The sequence below is a fragment of the Protopterus annectens genome, chromosome 8.part0 (genome assembly GCF_019279795.1).
Source record: "Protopterus annectens isolate FY-2018-M chromosome 8.part0, PAN1.0, whole genome shotgun sequence".
Classification (NCBI taxonomy): domain Eukaryota; kingdom Metazoa; phylum Chordata; order Ceratodontiformes; family Protopteridae; genus Protopterus; species Protopterus annectens.
This window is the reverse complement of record NC_056741.1, coordinates 310,582,801-310,601,664: the sequence shown is the minus strand read 5'-3', so window position 1 is coordinate 310,601,664 and position 18,864 is coordinate 310,582,801. Positions and strand designations below refer to the sequence as shown.

The 18,864-nt window shown below is 38.8% G+C and overlaps 1 protein-coding gene across 1 annotated transcript in view; it reads left to right on the top strand.

Moving 5' to 3' along the window:
* LOC122808223 (membrane progestin receptor delta-like) overlaps positions 1 to 18,864 on the top strand; it is a 579,888-nt gene that overhangs the window by 151,356 nt on the left and 409,668 nt on the right. Inside the window, exon 3 of the mRNA XM_044079185.1 lies at positions 2,290 to 2,473. Within this exon, the coding sequence (XP_043935120.1) occupies positions 2,423 to 2,473 (51 nt within the window). The 5' untranslated portion in view covers positions 2,290 to 2,422. The remainder of the gene's footprint in view (positions 1 to 2,289; positions 2,474 to 18,864) is intronic.

Below are 18,864 nucleotides of genomic sequence, written 5' to 3'. Positions count from 1 at the left end.
TTTGGGATGCATGGGTAGACTTAAAAAGGCTCTTGTGGTCATTAGCTTGTCAGAGATTTGGGGTGCATGGGTAGGCTTAAAAGGCCCTTGTAGTCTTTAGCCTAATAAACACCTATGAACCTATGAACAAGTTGTATGGCTTTGTCGAAAACTTCAAGGTGTCCTTCGCCAGTACCCCATATTATTGATCCTCCTTATCTGGTACCCCGATGAAATACCTATTACTGAAGAATGATTAAGATGGGGAGCATGCATGAAGCTGTAAAGGTCCAATTCTCTGTTCAACAGATCTTCAACGGGAACCATATGAGTGCAAATAATTTATGGTCCTGAGAAACTCAGCAGCTTAAATTTGAGCAGCATTTAGATAGAGATTGCTAGATTACAGGAGTTTCCTGAAGGTACACTACTTAGAGGCTCAGCTGGTCTGTTGTAGCCTCACCCTGCTAAAATAAACTCTTCATTTAGAGCCTCATCCTGCTCATTTGACCTATCCATTCAGCAAGATCATTAACACCCTCAGACTAACCACATGGCTTCTCCGGAAGATGACCAGGAACCCCGAATACCCTTCTAGGGTGGTCCAAATCCTAGCTTCTTCCTCCAAACCCACTACATGGAAAATATACAAAGAAAAGTGGATGAAATTCTCTCTTTGGACTACTCAGCAAGGAGCAAATCTTTATACTTCTACCATTTCTGATGTTTTTGACAAAAGGTTTAGCACTTTTACTTTAAAAGTAAACTTAGTAGCCATTTTCAATTTCCACGAGAGGTTTAACTCTTTATTTCTTGCATCCATCAAGGTCTGTAAGGGCTTGCTAAGAGACACTTTTCTACTGAAATCAGCTTTCATGGACCCTGTTCCTCTGGGGATCTCCAATTCATCCTAGAGAAATTAATGCTTCTTCCAGATGGATTAACTGTCAGTCAAGAACTAAAATACTTATCTTGAAAGTCACTGTTTCTAGTAGCTGTAATGTTAGCTAGGAAGGTTTCTGAGCTGCAAGCTCTCTTCCATTCTTTGTATTTAATTTACCATAAACATAGAGCTTTTCTGAGAATTCATCAAGCTTTCATGCCCAGATTCGCTTCAGACCTGAACCTGATCCAGTAATCTCCCAGTGTTTCTCCTTGAATTTGCCAACAAAGGTCTCTACAAACTGCTTTACCAAGATATGCACCGCCAGTTATGATTCTACAGTTACAGAACCAAGGATCATAGGAAAGATGACCAAGTCTTTATTTCATTTGCTATGAATGCTTTATTTAATTTGCTATAAGCAGACTATGCCAAAAAGCATCTAAAGTCACTATGTCCAGATGACGATCAGACTGCATCTTATTAAGCTATGGTTCATTAAGACTATACCAGGTAAAACAAGGGCTCATTCTAGAAGTGCCTTATTTACTTCTGTGGCCTTTTTCAGGAATTCATCTGTGGATGACATTTGTGTTGATACTACATGAGCTTCTCTGCTGTTCATGACCTACATGTTTTGTGGTCTCCCAAACCACAGTAGGTTGAGCTAGATACCTATGCTACAGTAGCAGTATGCTAACTACGTGCATAATTCTTCTTAAGAATTGCACCTCAATAACATAGTGCATTGTGACCACTTAAATATGCACTAACTACAATGACCACTCTACACCACTACACATAGCTTAACCCCACCTTCCCCATCTTGGAGTTCAGTCCAGCAACCCATTTGGGCCACTGATATTATAGAGTAATGGTCTACAAGGCTATAACCTGGCCTTTAAGTACCCAGGACAGTGATCCTGAATTCATGGCTATCAAAGTGTCCTTTTTTTAATAATCACACTAAATCTAACTTGTGAAGTGATATCCAGCTGCTTGCTTTTCAACAGAGTAAATGCTGCTGGGGTATAAAACATCCTTTTACATCTTGTTTGAACTTATATGTACCTGCAATAATACATAAAATACACACAGTTAGAGTCTGCAGTTCCAGTATGTAAGGTGGCTCTGATCTTATTGTCAAGGTCAGAAATAACATTTTCAGCATCAAATGTATTAATATCAGACAGTATTTTTTCAAAGTATGTTGCAATATAAGATTAGCATGAATCTTAAAAACAAATTCCAACCAAATCAGATTTCATGAAATTGCAGTGATGTTACCATGCACTGCCAAACAGACATTTTGAAAATCTCTCTTTAAATATATAATATTTGCTGTGATGATGAATTTATGATTCCATATGTAAACAATTGTTTGTGAGCACTATAGTCACACTTCTTGGTTTTGTTTCCATTTTAAGACCAGTGCCTGCTTGATGCGAATGGTTTGTGTAGGAGCCAGAAACGGAAAGTGTGTGTACACCCTGAGACCATTGGAAAATACAATTGTGATCACGTTGAAGACGGTGCTTATGCTAAGTGGAAGTTGACACAATGCTGACTGTTAAATTGCCTCAACTCTTTCAGTTTCACCAAGTACCTAGGGTAAGAATATTTTTAATGCTTTATTATTTAACCATTGTTTGCCAAACTCATGTGTAAACAATATAAACAACTTAACACAGTACCAAAACTCCTCTGTAAACAATATAAACCACTTAACATAGTACCATCTTACGTTGGCTCGTCCAAAGATACCATGCACAGTCGTATATTTTCTCTGCTGCATCCTTATGTATTTGACTGTAGTATGAGTTAACTTGATGTTGTTCCCAGATGAGAAGTCACAACATTCATACAGCAGATTTACTGCTTGTTTCTTCATCTGGCCACATTTATAGCCTTTCACTCCAGCTTGTATTTTACTGTTAAATCCTTCACATTCACATCAGTGTAGAGCATGACAATTACAGCATTGTGGCTGGGAATGCTGCCCTAATGAGCTCTGCCACCATCAGGGTGACTAACAAGCCTAGCTGTGAAGAGGCACATAAGGAGAGAAGCACTTTTGATGGATGACTGTTCCAATGTTTTTATAACTGGAGCAATGATAGTTTACAAATTGTAATCCATTTGCTGTGAATGAAACTCCCTTGTATATGCTGCCTTTACCTCACCCCACCATATATTTTGTAGTGTTCTTGTGCCTTTGGTCGGGGAAGGGAGAGAGGCCTACTATACGACAGCAGGAATGGATTGTAGTGCTGTGGGTTGGCTCAGTCTGTAGTTGTGCTTTATGTTGAAGTCAGTGTGACTAGAGATTTCTTCCCTTTGTTTCTTACTTTAAATGGATGTTGAACCACTAGAGGTAAAATTACAGCTATGGAAACTATAATGGTATTTGATGTGGTTGTTTTCCACCGCCCCTTCAGAGATCAGTGTAGCTCTCCATTTTCAGACATCAGCATGCACCTCCATTTTGGTTTTTATACTGGTGATACTGTAGTGCAGCCAGGATAGCAACATGTGTGATACTCAGTCACTGTGTACCTAACATACCCTAAGAAAGTTGGCATATTTTTCTGTAGTTTTTGTTCACCAGGTTAATGCATCTAGGCCAGAGTCAGGGAAGACCTGAGGTGGTATTCATACTGACTAGGTGAAATTTGGCCAGAGAATTAGGAAACTTACCCACTTCTGTTATTGACAAGTGCTGTGTGATCTTTTATGTCCACCTGAGCTACCACAACTCAGGCAGATAGTACCACAGTTTAACACCTCATCTGAAGGTCAGTACACTCAAGAGTGCAGCACTCCCTAAGCTTGTACTGCAGTGTTGGTAATGGGAAATGAAGCCAAGTACCTGGTGTGGGATTAGAACCTGCAGCCTTCTGTTCTTCCAGCACCAAAGGCAAGTGAGCTACGTACTGAAACACTGACAATCATCTTCTCTGTCCCTAAGGGCTGGGCAAGCCTGGGTTATATGTGCAAATGATGTTGAATAGCTACCAGCCTGATGAAATGGCAACTTTTTATTTGTTTGTAAAAGTGTTTAAAAGTTCAGGTTTATTTAGGTGGTATGACCTAACCACAGATACACAAAAGTACCATATCAATATGTAAATATCCAATAAATAAGAAACATAAAACAATTAAAATAAAAAGTACAAAGTGCAGAAGGCTAATATACTTCATAAGTGAGCCAAAATAAATATAACTCTAAAGTCATATTTAAAACTGGTGCACCCTTTATTTAAGGATAAAAAGAATTACAGTTTCCTGAAAAAAGTGTTGACCCTTACTAAGTAACAATCCCTGGGATTCAGAAAAGTTTAGTGCAATGTGGAAGTCTTAACCTTGAAGGTTTCCATATCACTACAAGCCTTTCAAATTCAGAGACTGCTCTATAGTTGAGGTTTTCCCCCCTTGCAGGGGCCTCAGAGCAGATACCAGTCTCACTTCTCATGGATGAAGCCAGATGCTAATTCAGTATTCTGGCAGGTAACTAACGTTAATAAGCCATGTGCTGTCCTACAGAAATGTCCACAGATCCAGATTTGCTCAGCCGATTAAAATTTTTATCTAGGAGGAGAAATTGATCTCTGTAAAATCAAGGCAGTCACCCATTCACTCCTGTTGTAGAATTCTTAGTACAAGTAAGTTTAGAGAAAATGTGGGGGTGGGGGATGTGTTCGCACATGTATGTGTGTGTGTGTGTGTGTGTGTGTGTGTGTGTGTGTGTGTGTGTGTGTGGTGTGGTGCTAGGTAGAATACCACAATGGTCTGGTCTGACAGCTCTACTGCTGAAGTCAGAGACATGGCAATGATCTGATAATGAAGTCTGTCTCACTGCTGCCGTATCTGTCTCTAAATCACATTTTCTCATCAACACACTAATTATCCAACCCACTGTGGACAATTAGCATAAGTGGTGAAAGTTTTACTGAATCCTAACTAATGCCAAATTTCCATCAGCTGTTTCTTGCATGAGTACTGGATAACACCATGATTCAAGAACAGCATAATAGCAGAAATGTTTGTAAAAAAATAAAATGCTTTAGTAAATATTTTTTAATATTTGTAGCAGAGACTTTTTATTTCATCTGTAGTCAAGTGGTACTACTGCGCTGCTTGGAGTCATATGACTGTTTTAATAAAACATTTGCATACAAAATTGTTTATATGAGTCGCCCCCGCAACATTTCAGAGCTTCCCTTAAGTAATGGATCATGTGGTCTACTAATAGTTCTTGTGAAATGCATGTTGAGTCAGTTATAAACCACAGAAGGATATGTGGTAAGAGAGTTCTTGCTACATGTTCTGAATATGTCACACTTGATCCAGAGGTTCAAAATTATTTTAGCTGCAGTTCTTTGTGGGATAAGTTTCCTTGTGTAAAACATAAGAAAAATGGGTTGAGGGACTCTGCTGATTCTTTAAAAATTTAGAGTTATGAGATAAAACCCATTTGTCTAGAAACTGATGCAGAGGTTAACATTGTGAGCTGTAGTTCCTATGGTACAGGGCATGATTCCTCTCAGTCCTTGTTTGTCTACAGTGTGACCTTAAGCAAATCACTAAAGCAAACATTGCTCCTAGGTCAGCCATGAAAAGGGACTGTGTCCAGTGGGCATACCTGGTAGGCAAATAGGTAGTATTATTTGTTTCTATACAATGATTTGTAGTAGATATTTTTACACAATATTTATAATAAGAATGAGTAGAAAATGTTAAATAAGTCTAAAAAAGACAAATTATTTGTACTGTTTGTAACATTTTAGTTCCATAAGAATTATCTGAATTAAATAATGAAGTACTTTTTATTCTGAGCTATTGGAAGTGAATGTTTTCTTTATGAATTTCCGCTGATCAAAGCAACCTTAAAACCCATTAGACAGTGCATCGAAGAATGGGTCTGTTGCTGACATTCCCACAGTGCTGTTAAACCCCCTAAAAAGTTTCCTTGTTGACCTTAGAAAGGGTAAAGATTATAGATTTCTTCACAGAACCCTTCTAGATTTCAGCCTTAATAATGGCAAAAGTCTTATAAGAAGTGGAGAAAAAAATGACAGTTCTCAGTTGATGAGGTTTTCTAGTTTTTGTTACAGTCTTCTGGGAATTTAAGCAATTCATTTGAACTTCTTGTTTCTCTTACACACCACACGCACGCACACACACACACACACACACACACACACACACACACACACACACACACACACTCTTAAATAGGTCGGATTTGCCCAGTTAGACTGTCAGTTTCTCTATCCTAACGTCTTACTTCCTCCTGCACTTGGAGTGCATCATAGATGGTTATCAGGGAAAAACACATGCAAGTTTGTTACTGTAAATGGAAGAAAAAAGTGTGATGGATTTCTATTAGATTATTTACAATATTTCTGTTAAAATGCATAGAAAAATCTTCATGGGTATATTCAGTACTTCAGTGCTTCAGACACTAGCAACGTTGTAACAGCTATACATTTATTTATTAATTTGCTTTTTGCTTGCTTGTGTTTGTCTGTTAAGTAAACAAATAAGTAAATACATGTTTATGCACTGTGCACATTTTAAAATCTGTTTCACAATATTAAGGATCTGTCTGAAGAATAGCTTTTATGACCTTTAATCTATCTCACAGTATGTCTGTGGTGTGTGGGTTTCTCTACATGCCATTCAGCAATGTACCAATTATGTTTACTTCAGAAAACTGTAGCGTATAATTGTGGATCCCTTAACTCTACATCTACTATAATATGATAGCATTGCAATAAAGCCTATTAATGTTCACACTGAATGAATGTGGGTGGGAGACACAGAGAAATTAAATCTTATTCTGAGTGTTGTCTGACTTGCATTTTAGTTGTTTACATGAAAGTCACTGTGGTAGAGGGTTTCTTGCAAATGATGATTTATCATAAGCACCCACCAACTTGCATGTGAAGTCAGCATTGCACAGCCTTCAAAAAACAAACAAATCCACTCCACAAAATCAGTCAGCACATGGAAAATGCTGCAAATTTAGGCTTTATTATAACATCAATAAAATGTTAAGCCACAGTGCAAAGAATATACCCTCTTTCAGCCTTCTTCAGTATGCTAAATCACCTGACCAAAACAACCTAATAATATTTAAATATCCTCCTACCCTGTAACATCACTTAATATAAAAAAAAATAATTTTACTTAACATGATACAAACACAGATATAAGAATCTGATGTACATCAATAAAAATGTGCAATAAAGAGATATGTAAAAAAATAGTGAAATTAATATTCATTTAGACCAGGGGGGTATAATGCACCTAATTTAATAGTAAAAAATTCTTCTTTTTATTATTTCTTTCCAATCTAATTTGTTAAAATCATTCCCCATTACTCATAATTTTATCAATACCAGCAAATCTAAATTCTACTGTGGGATGTTTGAAAAGCAGACCAACAACATGAATCACAAATGACGAATGTTTCTATGAAGTTTGGATTTTATATTTTTGGGAACTCCTTCCCATTTATTTCAAGACATGAGAACATCTGTTTTATTTTTATTTTGTTTATTTTTTCCTGTTCCACCTGGCTGCAGTGATTAACTGTTTGTGTAGCCAAGTAAGAACATGTGGGGAGCTTTAGAACCTAACCCAGAATAAGTGGATGTGAGATGAGTGGACATCTCACATTGACATGAAGATGTAAAGATGCACTTTTCATATCTTTGTGTCATTTTGTGATGCGGAAGTATGGGAGAAGGGAAACATGTAGTCACAGGTTGTAAGTACATGTAATTATATATATAACATCACCTTCAAGATACACTGCTAAAGTGTGAGTTTTTTTAGTGTCCTGATAGTGTATTAATTTATACGATTTTACATTTGTATAGGAAAGTTTTGTTTTTATAGTATTTTTAGTGTTTGAAGTTTTGCCATACAGCTGAATTGTTATTTTTTTACCTTGTGTTTACTTTGTAGATATACAATTTGAGGTTTTTATCTCTTAACTTTGGAGTCACAAAATATACTAACTCATGGATATGTTAAATAGCTCTACACTTGCTGATTTCATAAGTATTCACTTTTAGTGGAAGTTCTGGGATGCAAAGTGTATATGCGATATAATGAGGGTGTAATAGAGCAATGTCTGAATTCAAAGCATTACAGTCAGTAAGCAAAATGATAAGGTAAGATAAGGGAATACAATGTATCTGTGAGAAGGCTTTATGTTCTGTAACTGACTTTGTAATAAATTAGGTAGAGGATATTAAGGCTGTTAGTGTTAAATATACAGATATTTGCACTAATGAAAGTACAAAGAAAGATGTGAACGATTTAGAATAGCATGTGAGTGAATTAAATACAATTCCCAAGAAAAGGAAAATAAAACTAAATACTCCAATAAAATAAAAATAAGAACTAAAACAAAAAAGTAACAATGAGAGCAATAAAAATAAAGACTAGTAGACTAGAAAAGCTAGAATGAAGACAAATGCTTTAGTGATAAAACCTAGTAATGCGAGGGTATGAAATGGTAAATAGTCCTCTGAAGGTACATGTAAATAATCAGATGGGAGAAGAATGCACTGAAGTTAGGATAAGAACTGAACCACAAAAACATGTTTGGATAATATGGACATAATAGAGGCTGATACTTACCTAAGAAAGTTAAAGACAATAGCATTGGGAGGTTATGGTTTAAAAAAATAAATTATCTTGTAAATCTAATAATGAAAATATCAAGGAAAATAATATGTCAGACTCTGTTAAGTTTACATTTGATTGATATAGGCATGAAATTGAATTACGGAAACAATAATGATGCACAGTTTCTTTTTTGGGTGATTCTATGCTAAGACATACAGTTCAAAGAATAAGTTAAATAAGAAGTAAGATAACTGTTTCTTCATTATCAAGTCTTAAATTAATAGACATACCATCAATGCTGATAAAGTTGTCTGAAAGTTAAATATAACAAAATATTAATTTAGCAGCAAAACACTAAGCAGGTGATATACAGAGTAAAAATCCAGAAAGTGTTCTCAAATGAAATAATTTATACATGGACTAACATTCATTTATTGTCTGTGCCATCAAAATATAAGAAAATGTCTATCTTAAAGATTTTAGAATTTCTAGAAGTAAGATCAGTTGAAGTAATATTCAGCAAAATTTCATTAGCACCAAGATGAAATGATTACTTATTCACTAAAGCTCATCAATTTAATATCTAGCTTTGATAATTATGGTCAGTTTATGGGAAAATAACTACTTCTGAGGATTGTGCATATGATTTAAAAATGTTTGGAAAAGAACAGATTTATTTAAACCAGTATGGATTAGGATATATTATAGGAAAATATAGTATTAAATGTTTTTAGTAGGCAGAAACAGAACAGATAGGAAATCAGATCTTATAATATTTAAAAAAATGTTCTTTTGCAATACTCAAAGTATTGGGAATAAATACACTGAGCTAAAAACAAAAATAAATTGTGAAATATAAACAACTGGTGGTAAGTTTTGACGATTGGAATTCATCCAAATTAACTTTCCCAGAATATCAAAAATACGAGTGGCTGAGGGGTAATATGCAGGGTGGTGGTATACTTGTTTTAGTACATGACAGCATTTTTTCAATGCTATTGCTTGTCAATAAAGAAAAGAATATACTAGCTGCTGACCTGTTTGAAGACACAGACAAATCAAGCTATTGGTATGTTACTAATCTACTAGAATGAATAATCCCATACATAAAGAATTTTTAGAATACTTGGCTAGTTGTTTAGATCAGAAACATATCCTTCTCTGGGGAGATTTTAATTCTCTATTTATAGATTGATGGGTTTTGTCAATTAAACTCAGTACTTGTTATATTTTTAGGGGTCCAGTTCAGAAGATCAAGTCAACAGAATGCTGAACTTCATATGGGCAAGACAATATGATCAAATTTCTGAAATACTCAAACTTTTGAATGGAGATCATGGTACAGTGGGGATAAAAGAATTTACCCATTTCCCCAGTGTGTTGTAAAGTCAGATCTGGTAAATATAATATGCAGGGGGTGTGAAGGGAACAGCCTTCCACATGGGGGGTGCAGGATAGCTTGACCCCCCCCAATGTTGATTTTTGTTCTGTCATTTGACTTTTCAGAAAGATTGAGCATATGGTCTCAAACATATGAAGTTTAACTTTCTGTTGAGTTAATCTTCTGAATGGGATTAATGTTTTAGATATATTACAGTTCCATGCTTTGAATCAGATGGTGGAGGAAAGCATGAGAAAGGATTACACATTGGATTTAATTATAGCTAAAAAAGTGATTTAATAACTAGCATCAGTACTGGACCACTTTTTGGTAGATCTGACCATAATTCATTAAATGGTGTATTATAATATTACAAGAATTTACACAGAACAAGAAAATTATATAATTTTAGCAAAATAGATTATGGGTCTTATGGAAGAGATGAGTAAGGTTGAAGAGAATAAATTTATTAGTTCTAGAGCTAATGATTGTGGTTATCTTATTACTTTATTACTGAAAGACTATTGCTTGGGGGTAGAGACCACTGACATGAGTGATAAATGTAAAAAAAATACATTTCCTTTTTGGTGGAGTAAATCTCTTCTACAAATTTACAAGAGAGGAAAAAGGGATTATTTCACATTTTTAAAAACAATCAAACTAATATAAAGAAGAAGAAAAAATATGAAATTAAGTTAGCATCTGAACTTGAGGGCATAAAAAGCATATCATATGTATGTAAATTCTTTCAGGAAAACAAGCAATTATATTATTTCTATAGTAGTTAATGGACAAACTATAAATGAACTTAGATTATTGGTGGAGGAAGTTAAGTATTTTACTAATGTCTGTCATTGAATTCTTCTTTACTATTGCCATACTTGAACATTTTATAGGTTCATAGGTTGGTACTGGGCTATCTGCCTGAAGGCATATATTTGCCAAGCCACGTTGTGCGGTATTCACCGCCCCTTTAGTAGTTCCCTAGACCCTTGTACTAGCAGCTAGTACTCTTGGCCCCTATCTAGTAGTGCTGTTGGTGTGATCCCCGGTGTGAACTTTCTGTTACCCATCCACTCATCAAGGTTCCTCTTGAAGAGTCATAGTGAGGGGCTCTGTCTTATGTAGATCGGGACCCTGTTCCATAGTAAGGGAAGTCTCTGTGAAGGGAATCTATCCCTCCAGCATGTTCTATTCATTGTTGTGTTGAGGTTCATATCCCTAGAGCATGTAGCTTGAGTAGATTTAGTTTTGCTAACATGGAGCATGTTCAACAATTCTGGGTTGGAAATGGCTCTGTACGTTAGACAGAGATCGCCTCTGAGAAGGCGGTATGCAACAGAGAACAGTCTTAGCTTTTTCAATCGTGCTGCATAGGGCAACTGTTTGAGGCCAGTAATCCTCTTGGTTAGGTACCTCTGTGGTCTCTCCAGCTGCTGGAGATGTCTAGCCAGGTACATTCCAATTGGTGCATTGTACTCAATAATGGGTCTGATGAGGGAAGAGTAGAGGGGCACCATTGCATCCTTAGATCTTGATGCAAACCCTTTCGTGATCAGATGGGTCACATAGAAGGATTTTCTAACCACTTTGGCAACATGGTTATAAAAGGAAAGCTGACTATCTACTTGGGTCCCTAGATCCCTTATTTCTTCTTCAGATTTCAGGGGATTACCTCCTATGTTGTACTTTGTGGGTACTCTGTTTTTTCCAAAGAGGATTACTACGCATTTTTTGCATTTAGCTTGAGACCATGGCTTTGACACCATGCATCAGTCTCATTTAGGCCCTTCTGGAGGATCTCCATGTTGGCTGGAGACTCTATTATAGCACCCAGTTTGCAGTCGTCCACAAACTTAGTCAGCCACAGCCCTTCCGTGCTTGCCTGTACTTCTGGGAAGTATATGCCAAACAGGAGGGGTCCCAGGACAGAGCCCTGAGGCACACCACTCGTTACTGGTCTGGATTCGGACATAGATCCTGCTACTCTTACTTTATGGGATCTGTCTGAGAGCCAGTTTGTGAACCATCTTGTGACGTAAGGGTTTATGCCCAGGCTGGTGAGCTTATCAATAATACCTGAATGAGGAATGGTGTCAAATGCTTTAGCAAGGTCAAGGTAAGCCATGTGTACCTCCTTTCCCTTATCTATAGCCTGAGTAACTGTCTCAAAGAAATCCACCAGGTTCAGGAGGCATGATCTGCCCTTGTGAGCCGAACTGTGTGGGGTCCAGCGACTGGAGGTTCCCAATCTCTCCATTTATGAGTTCCATAATGATTTGCTCCATAGCCTTACAGATCAGACTGGTCAGGCTTATTGGTCGGTAGTTCCCAGGGTCAGTTGTGGCCCCACCCTTGTGAGTGGGACCACCGCTGCCATGCGCCATTCTATGGGCACACATCTTGTGGAGAGGCTGAGACTGAACAGGGTATTAAGATGCGGGGTTAATTCCTTTTGGAGCTCGCGTATGACACAGCCTGGGACATCATCTGGTCCCATGGAGGCAGTGTTTTTAGCTTTAGATAGAGCCTTGTTAACCAACGTGTCAGTAATAATTGGATTTACACAATCCCCTGGAATGGTAATAGGCCCTGTAGTTGGTGAGGGGGGGGGGGGATTTGCACTGAACCTGTCAGCCAAGATGTTGGCAATGTCAGAAGGGTCAGTGTATTTTGTTCCATTTTGTACTAGCTCAGAACAGACCTGAGCATTGCCATTTAGGTTTTTGACGTAGCCATAGAAGGCCTTATGGTTATCCTTGGCGTCCTTGGCAACTTTCTTTTCAAAATTAGCTTTAGTTGATTTGATGAGGACCCTCAATTTCTTACTAATGCTGATCAGGGATGATTTTTCTACTTGAGATTTGGCCTTTTTTTGTATAAATCTCCTCCTTTTATTGTAAAGTTTGCTTATGGCCAGGGTCCACCAGACTGGTTTCTTCTTGCTTGAGGAAGGAGTCTTGGTTTTATTTGGGATAGCACAGTCCATGCAATCCTGAAGATGCATATAGAGTGCCTTGGTGTAAGATTCCACATCCTGGATATCATTATCCTTCTGCAAGGGAATAGTGAAGCTTTCCACTTTGGTTGCAAGTAGTTTGAAGTTTGCTTTGGAAAGGTTTTTGACTATGGTTTCTTTGACTGGGGGAGGTGGAGGGGTGAGGATGTCCAGGGTTATCAGTTTGTGGTCGGATCTGACCAAGGTTATAGATTCATAGATTCATAGAGTATTACTAGGCTAACTGCCCTCCTGGACCATTTTTTAAGCCTAGCCAGTTACCCCCTGTGAGAATCAAACCCTGCACTTTGTGTTTCTAAGGTAAACACCTTAACCATTATGCCACCCTCCCACCCACAAGGAGGGAGTGATAACGGGTGTGGTACAATGGGCGCCCATATTTGTGATGATTAAATCCAATATGTTGTCCTCTCTAGTGGGGGAACATACTAGTTGTTCAAGGGCATTTGAATTTATAAATTCTATGAATCGCTGAGCATAGGAGTTGGAACATTGGTAGTTTGCCCAGTCTATACCAGGGTAGTTGAAATCACCCAAGATTATGGTGTTGGGTAGGACCTTTATATTTTCTAATGTCTCAAGGAATGCAGAGTGAGCATCTTGGGACATGGAGGGTGATCCTTAACCGGCTACGACTTGAAATGTGGTTTTGCCTGCTGATAGTTGCGCATGGGTGATCTCTGTGGCATCATGCTGCGCTACTAACCTGGAGATATGGGTATCCTTGATGAATATGGATACACCTCCACCCCTTATACTGCGATGTGGTAACTGAGGCTGGAAGGTATGATATGAATTGTAACCTGGCAGTACTGGGGTGCTGTCTTGAGCCTTGAACCAGGTTTCCGTCACTGCGCAAACATCAATTTTCTCCATGCTGAGAAGAGCCTCAAGTGTGTGCATTTTGAGGTTGAGACTTCTGGCGTTGAGTAGCATTACCCTTAGTTTTTGGTTACCTGTGCTGGTTACAGTGGTTGGTTTGTCCTTTGAGCCTTGCCTAAAAAAGGCACTATGGGGATGGCAAGAGCCTTGGCCAGTATTCAAAAACCTAGGGGTAACAGGTGCAAACCATCTCTGGCAAAAGAGCGAGGCTTGTCTATCATGTCATCTCAGGCAGACAGACACTGGATCCCCTTAGAATGACACCAGAAACTTAGCCAGTTGTTGAAATTGATCATTTTGTCTTTGTATTGTGGTATCATTCTAGGTGAAGGTAGTATGCTACTCAAGGTCAGGGTCATACCAGCTTGGGCTACATGATCAGAGAGCTCCTCAATGTCTCTTTTCATGTAGTCCAGGGAGGTACATCTTAGATCATTCACACCAACATGTACAATGACAGCATCATATTTGTACTTGTTCTGGAGTGACCTAGGTGCCTGTGTTATGTGGCGGATCCGAGCACCCGACAGGCAGCAGACAGTAACCTTCTCCTTGTTCAGCCTGGTGAGTGGAACATCCGTGTGCCTTACTATAGAGTCTCCTATTACTAGCGTGTTAGGTATGGTGTTTTGCCTTAAGGGCTGTTGTGAGGCACACTGCTGAGGTGAATTATGTGTTTTCTGGCTTGTGTTTGGGGGTGCAGGTTGCTTGCTTGTCTGCTTTGGAGGGCACTGTTTCTTTTTCAGATTGGTACCTAGTGCCTCCGAATATGTTTTTGTATATTTATGCGTATGTTTTGCCGGTGCTTATTTTGTAGATTCATGTGTGACAGGTGGTGTGATGCAAGTGTGTCCCTTATCCTCTTGACTGTCTGTTACAGTCATGGGTTGAGAGCGCTTAGCCTCCAGTCTGGCTGTGTATTTGCATCTCTCACAAGTGTTTGTGTCTAGAGGTAAGAGGAGAGGGTTGTCTGTATACATGAGGCAGTTATGACATTGCCTCAGGATGCCCAATTCCACCAGATGAACTGGAGAGTACACCTGAAGCTGACCTCTGGACATGCTTTGAAGAGTAAATTGAACTTAAGTCCTGAGGACGATCGAGGGTCTTATGTTATATTATAATAGTGCTGTCTAGGAAATTTGGAGAATAATAGTGCTGTCTAGGAGATTAGGACAAGTGCTGATTTCTGTTTTGCAAGTGCTGCAATAAGAGCAGCTGATCTGTAGCACTTGAGTTGAGGCTTGCCTAGTTCTAAGGGAAAATTTACAGTGCAGACTTTGTGGGGCTGGGAATAGTATACCCCAGCTAACCGGCGCTGCCCGACACTGCTCTGTGCGCAAGACCGTGCAAAAAGAGAGTTGCAGGGTTTTTCCTCTACATAAGTGAGGAAAGTGAGTACAAGAGCTGTTTTTCTCTAAGCAGGTGAGAAAAGTAAGTACAAAAACTGTTTTCCTCTAGGTAATGAGGAAGATAGAGTGCTATAGTAATTAGTAGCTTATTTAGTGCTTACAAGTTCTGAACAAGTGCTGAGCATGAACAAGCAAATTTAAGTGCTAAAACTAAGAATCTGTATCTGCACTAGATGAGTTACAGGACAGAAACAAGTGCAAATACAGGCTTTCAAATCCGAAAGTTGAGAGAGATGGAAGAGATTGCCCAAACGGCCAATAACTACAAATTCTGGGCCAGAACCACTACTTATGTGGTAGACAGGTTACCTAGTGCTTACCACTCCCACTGATAAGCTAGAAGACTTCCCTCAAACACAGAAAGGCTTGGGGGACTCAGAAGCTTACATACAGTCCTGGATACAGCAAATCTGTATCTGGAACACTAGTTACAGGAAAGGTAGGAAACAGGTTTACAGTTTTTTTTTTTTTACAGAAAAGTAGCAAAAACAGTAGTAAAAAACAATTCACATGCAGTGCAAGCTAACACACTAGCAGCAATATTAGACCAAACACAGTTTAAAAAATGCAATTAAATTAAAAAGGACTAAAAGCAAGTGCAGAAAGAGTTTATTAGGTAGAATGTGGTAAAGAGATGGGACGGGGGAGTGTCCCAGATCAAATCTACAGTGGGGCGGGCAACTGCAAAAACCAACAAATTTAAACTACAAACCAAAAATAGGGAAGGTGGGTGGGAAAAAACAGTTTCAACAGAGATCTAAGCAAAAACTAACAGTACAAACTTTAAAACCAAAAAAAATATTCTCAGCACTGTATATTTGCCGATCAGTCTCTCAGAACAGTGAGACAAAAGTTTCAACACAGATCTAAGCAGCAATTAAACTCTATAACCAAAAAAATATACTCATCTCTGTATAATTGCAGTCTTTGCAGATAATATGTAAGGCAGTCACTCAGAACACAGGTTCCAGCAATTTTGCCCAGAGAGTACAGAAGACTCTATAGACAGAGCACTTAGGAAGCTAACTAAAGGTACTTCTATGCAACAGGATAAAATACCAGCAGTCATGCTGATTAACATAAGAGATGTTTTAAGTACAATACTGTTACGAATTTTCAGTTCTTTGTCATGTAAGGGCATAGGTTCTTTTTCCTGGAAAGTGTTAAATATTATTCTGAGATATATATATATATATATATATATATATATATATATATATATATATATATATATATATATATATATATATATATATATATATATCTCATTAACCCCCTTTTCCCATTTTCTGCATGAGGTTAGGGTGTCGTGAACTGTCACCATCTGTCTCTATTCAGTGCCACTCTCCTGCCTTCTTTGATACTCATGCCTGACTGTCACATGTCTTCTCTCACACAACACATCCATCTCTTTGCTGGATGCCTTCATTTCTTCTTGCCTTCTTCCTGTCTTTCCCAAATCTTCTTCCTCAGATTGTCCTTTGATTTTCTGGACATGTGTCCAAACCACCATAACCTGTTCTCTTTGACTTTTCCTGCAGTTTGAGCTACTTTGGGTTCCACTCTTACGTCTTTATTTCTTTGCTTGTCCTACAGTGTGCATTCTATCACCCATCTCAGGCACTTCATCTTCATCTCCTCTGCTTCCTCAGTTGCTCTCCCTTTACTGCCCAAGTTTCTGTACCATGTGGCAGTACTGGCTACTCCACTGTCTTGTACACCTTACTTTCAGCTTCTTTGGCATTCTTCTGTCATTCGCTACACCTGATACTCTATGCCTGTTGGCTGAAGCCCCTCTGATTCTAGCTTTGACCTCTTCATTCAGACATCCCTTCTCCTCAATCACCCCTTCCAGATATCAGAAGCTGTTAACCAGTTCTACCAATCTTTCTTGCACTTCAAACCACCGCAGGACTGCTTTCTGTGACTTCATTTTCCTTATTGCTGTTCTTACTTCTTTTATGGTGGTGTCCTCCTCTTCTCTCATTGTAAGCTGTGTCTGGGGTAGTACAGCTTCTGTGGGACTTTCTTCATTCAGAAGCTGCTGCAAGTATTCTTTCCATCTGCATTTGATGTCCTGTGGACTACAGAGCAGGTTGTTGCTTTCATCCCTTATGAAGGGAGTCTTAACTATCTTTCTGTCTTTGTCCTGCGACCTGATATAGTTTCTTTGTGCCATCTACTGACTTACTTTCTAGAAGCTGGTAAAGTGACTCTGATGCATTGTTCTTTGCTACTGCAACTCCTTTCTTAGCCTCCTTGTTAGCTAATCAGTATTTCTTTCTATCCAGATCCATCTTTTCTGTCTTCTTTTTTTTTCCTCATGCCTTCTTTCTTTTGATGACTTCCTGTACTTCTGCATTCCATCACCAGCTTTCCTTATGTACCTTAGTTCCATGCCTAGCTTTGCAGCATATTTGCTCTGTAGTTCTCACACTTGTTGTTTTGAGGAACTGCCATTATTCTCCAACTCTGCCATTCTTCTTCAGCTCCACCTATTTCCTCTTCTTTTTGAGGTGCTAGAGCCCCAAGTAATTCCGTGAACTGTTGTGCTTTCTTTCCAGTCAAATTCCAAGTGATCAGCCTGGTCTTTGTTAACCCTATAGCCTCGTCTGACCATGACTTGCAGCTAATTGTGACAACCAGTGGTTTATGCTATGGGCCAACTGTTTCACTGTGGATGACTTTGCATTTGCTGATTCTACCTCAGTACCCCATACTAAGAGGAAGTCTACCTGAGTTGTATGTTGGCCACTCTTGTATGTGATTTTGTGATTGTCTTTTTTTTGAACCATGTGTTGGGTACTATCGAGCCATTTTCCAGACAGAAGTCTAGAATGGCCTCTCATTCTTTATTCCTGTTGTCCCGCCCATGTGGATCCAGGTAGTCCTCATGTCATGTTCTGTCTGTCTCAGTATGTCCAGTGAAGTCACTCATTATCAACACCAATTCATGCTGTCCTGCAACTGCTGTCTGAATGCACTCTTTTCCTAACTATCACAGTCCTGCTGTGGGGCATAGGGTAAGATTATGAATACTGCCTTGTCCTTAGGCTGGAGTCTGATTGCCATGAGTCTGATGACACCCCTCACTGTCTTCTGAAGCCTGTCCAGCACCACAATTCTCACACCATTTCTAGTCTGTCTCCTGGATACATAGGATGCCCAGGCTCTTCCTTACCATCATGACATCTACTTCCAAGTTCCATCCTGTAAGTGAATCTACACTGATTGTACCAATTATTATATCATGTTTGGCAGGTTGATTGGTTTTATGTCGAGCTTTCACTCAACAGAGCTATCAAAGACAACCCAAGCTTAGCAACTGGATACCAGCAGGCCTGTAGTTAATTTGCCCAGTGCTGCTGGGCTTTATGGTGAGGACACATTTGCCAACAAGAACACATACACCCCTCCTACCATTAACACTGGTCCCTGGCATAGGTCAAAGTGGGCTGGGACATCAACCCACTTATCACCAGCAAATCACCACTTCCATTTGGTGACATTAGTCAACACGACCAAACCAACTAGAGCCATATTTTACACCAGTGAGTGGCTAGTCCTGCTACAGTGCACAGTCTGTGATCTGTTTTCTTCTATCATGAGGATACTGTGCACAACAGTAGATGCCCAATCGCTTTGGGCATCTGTGCACAACAGT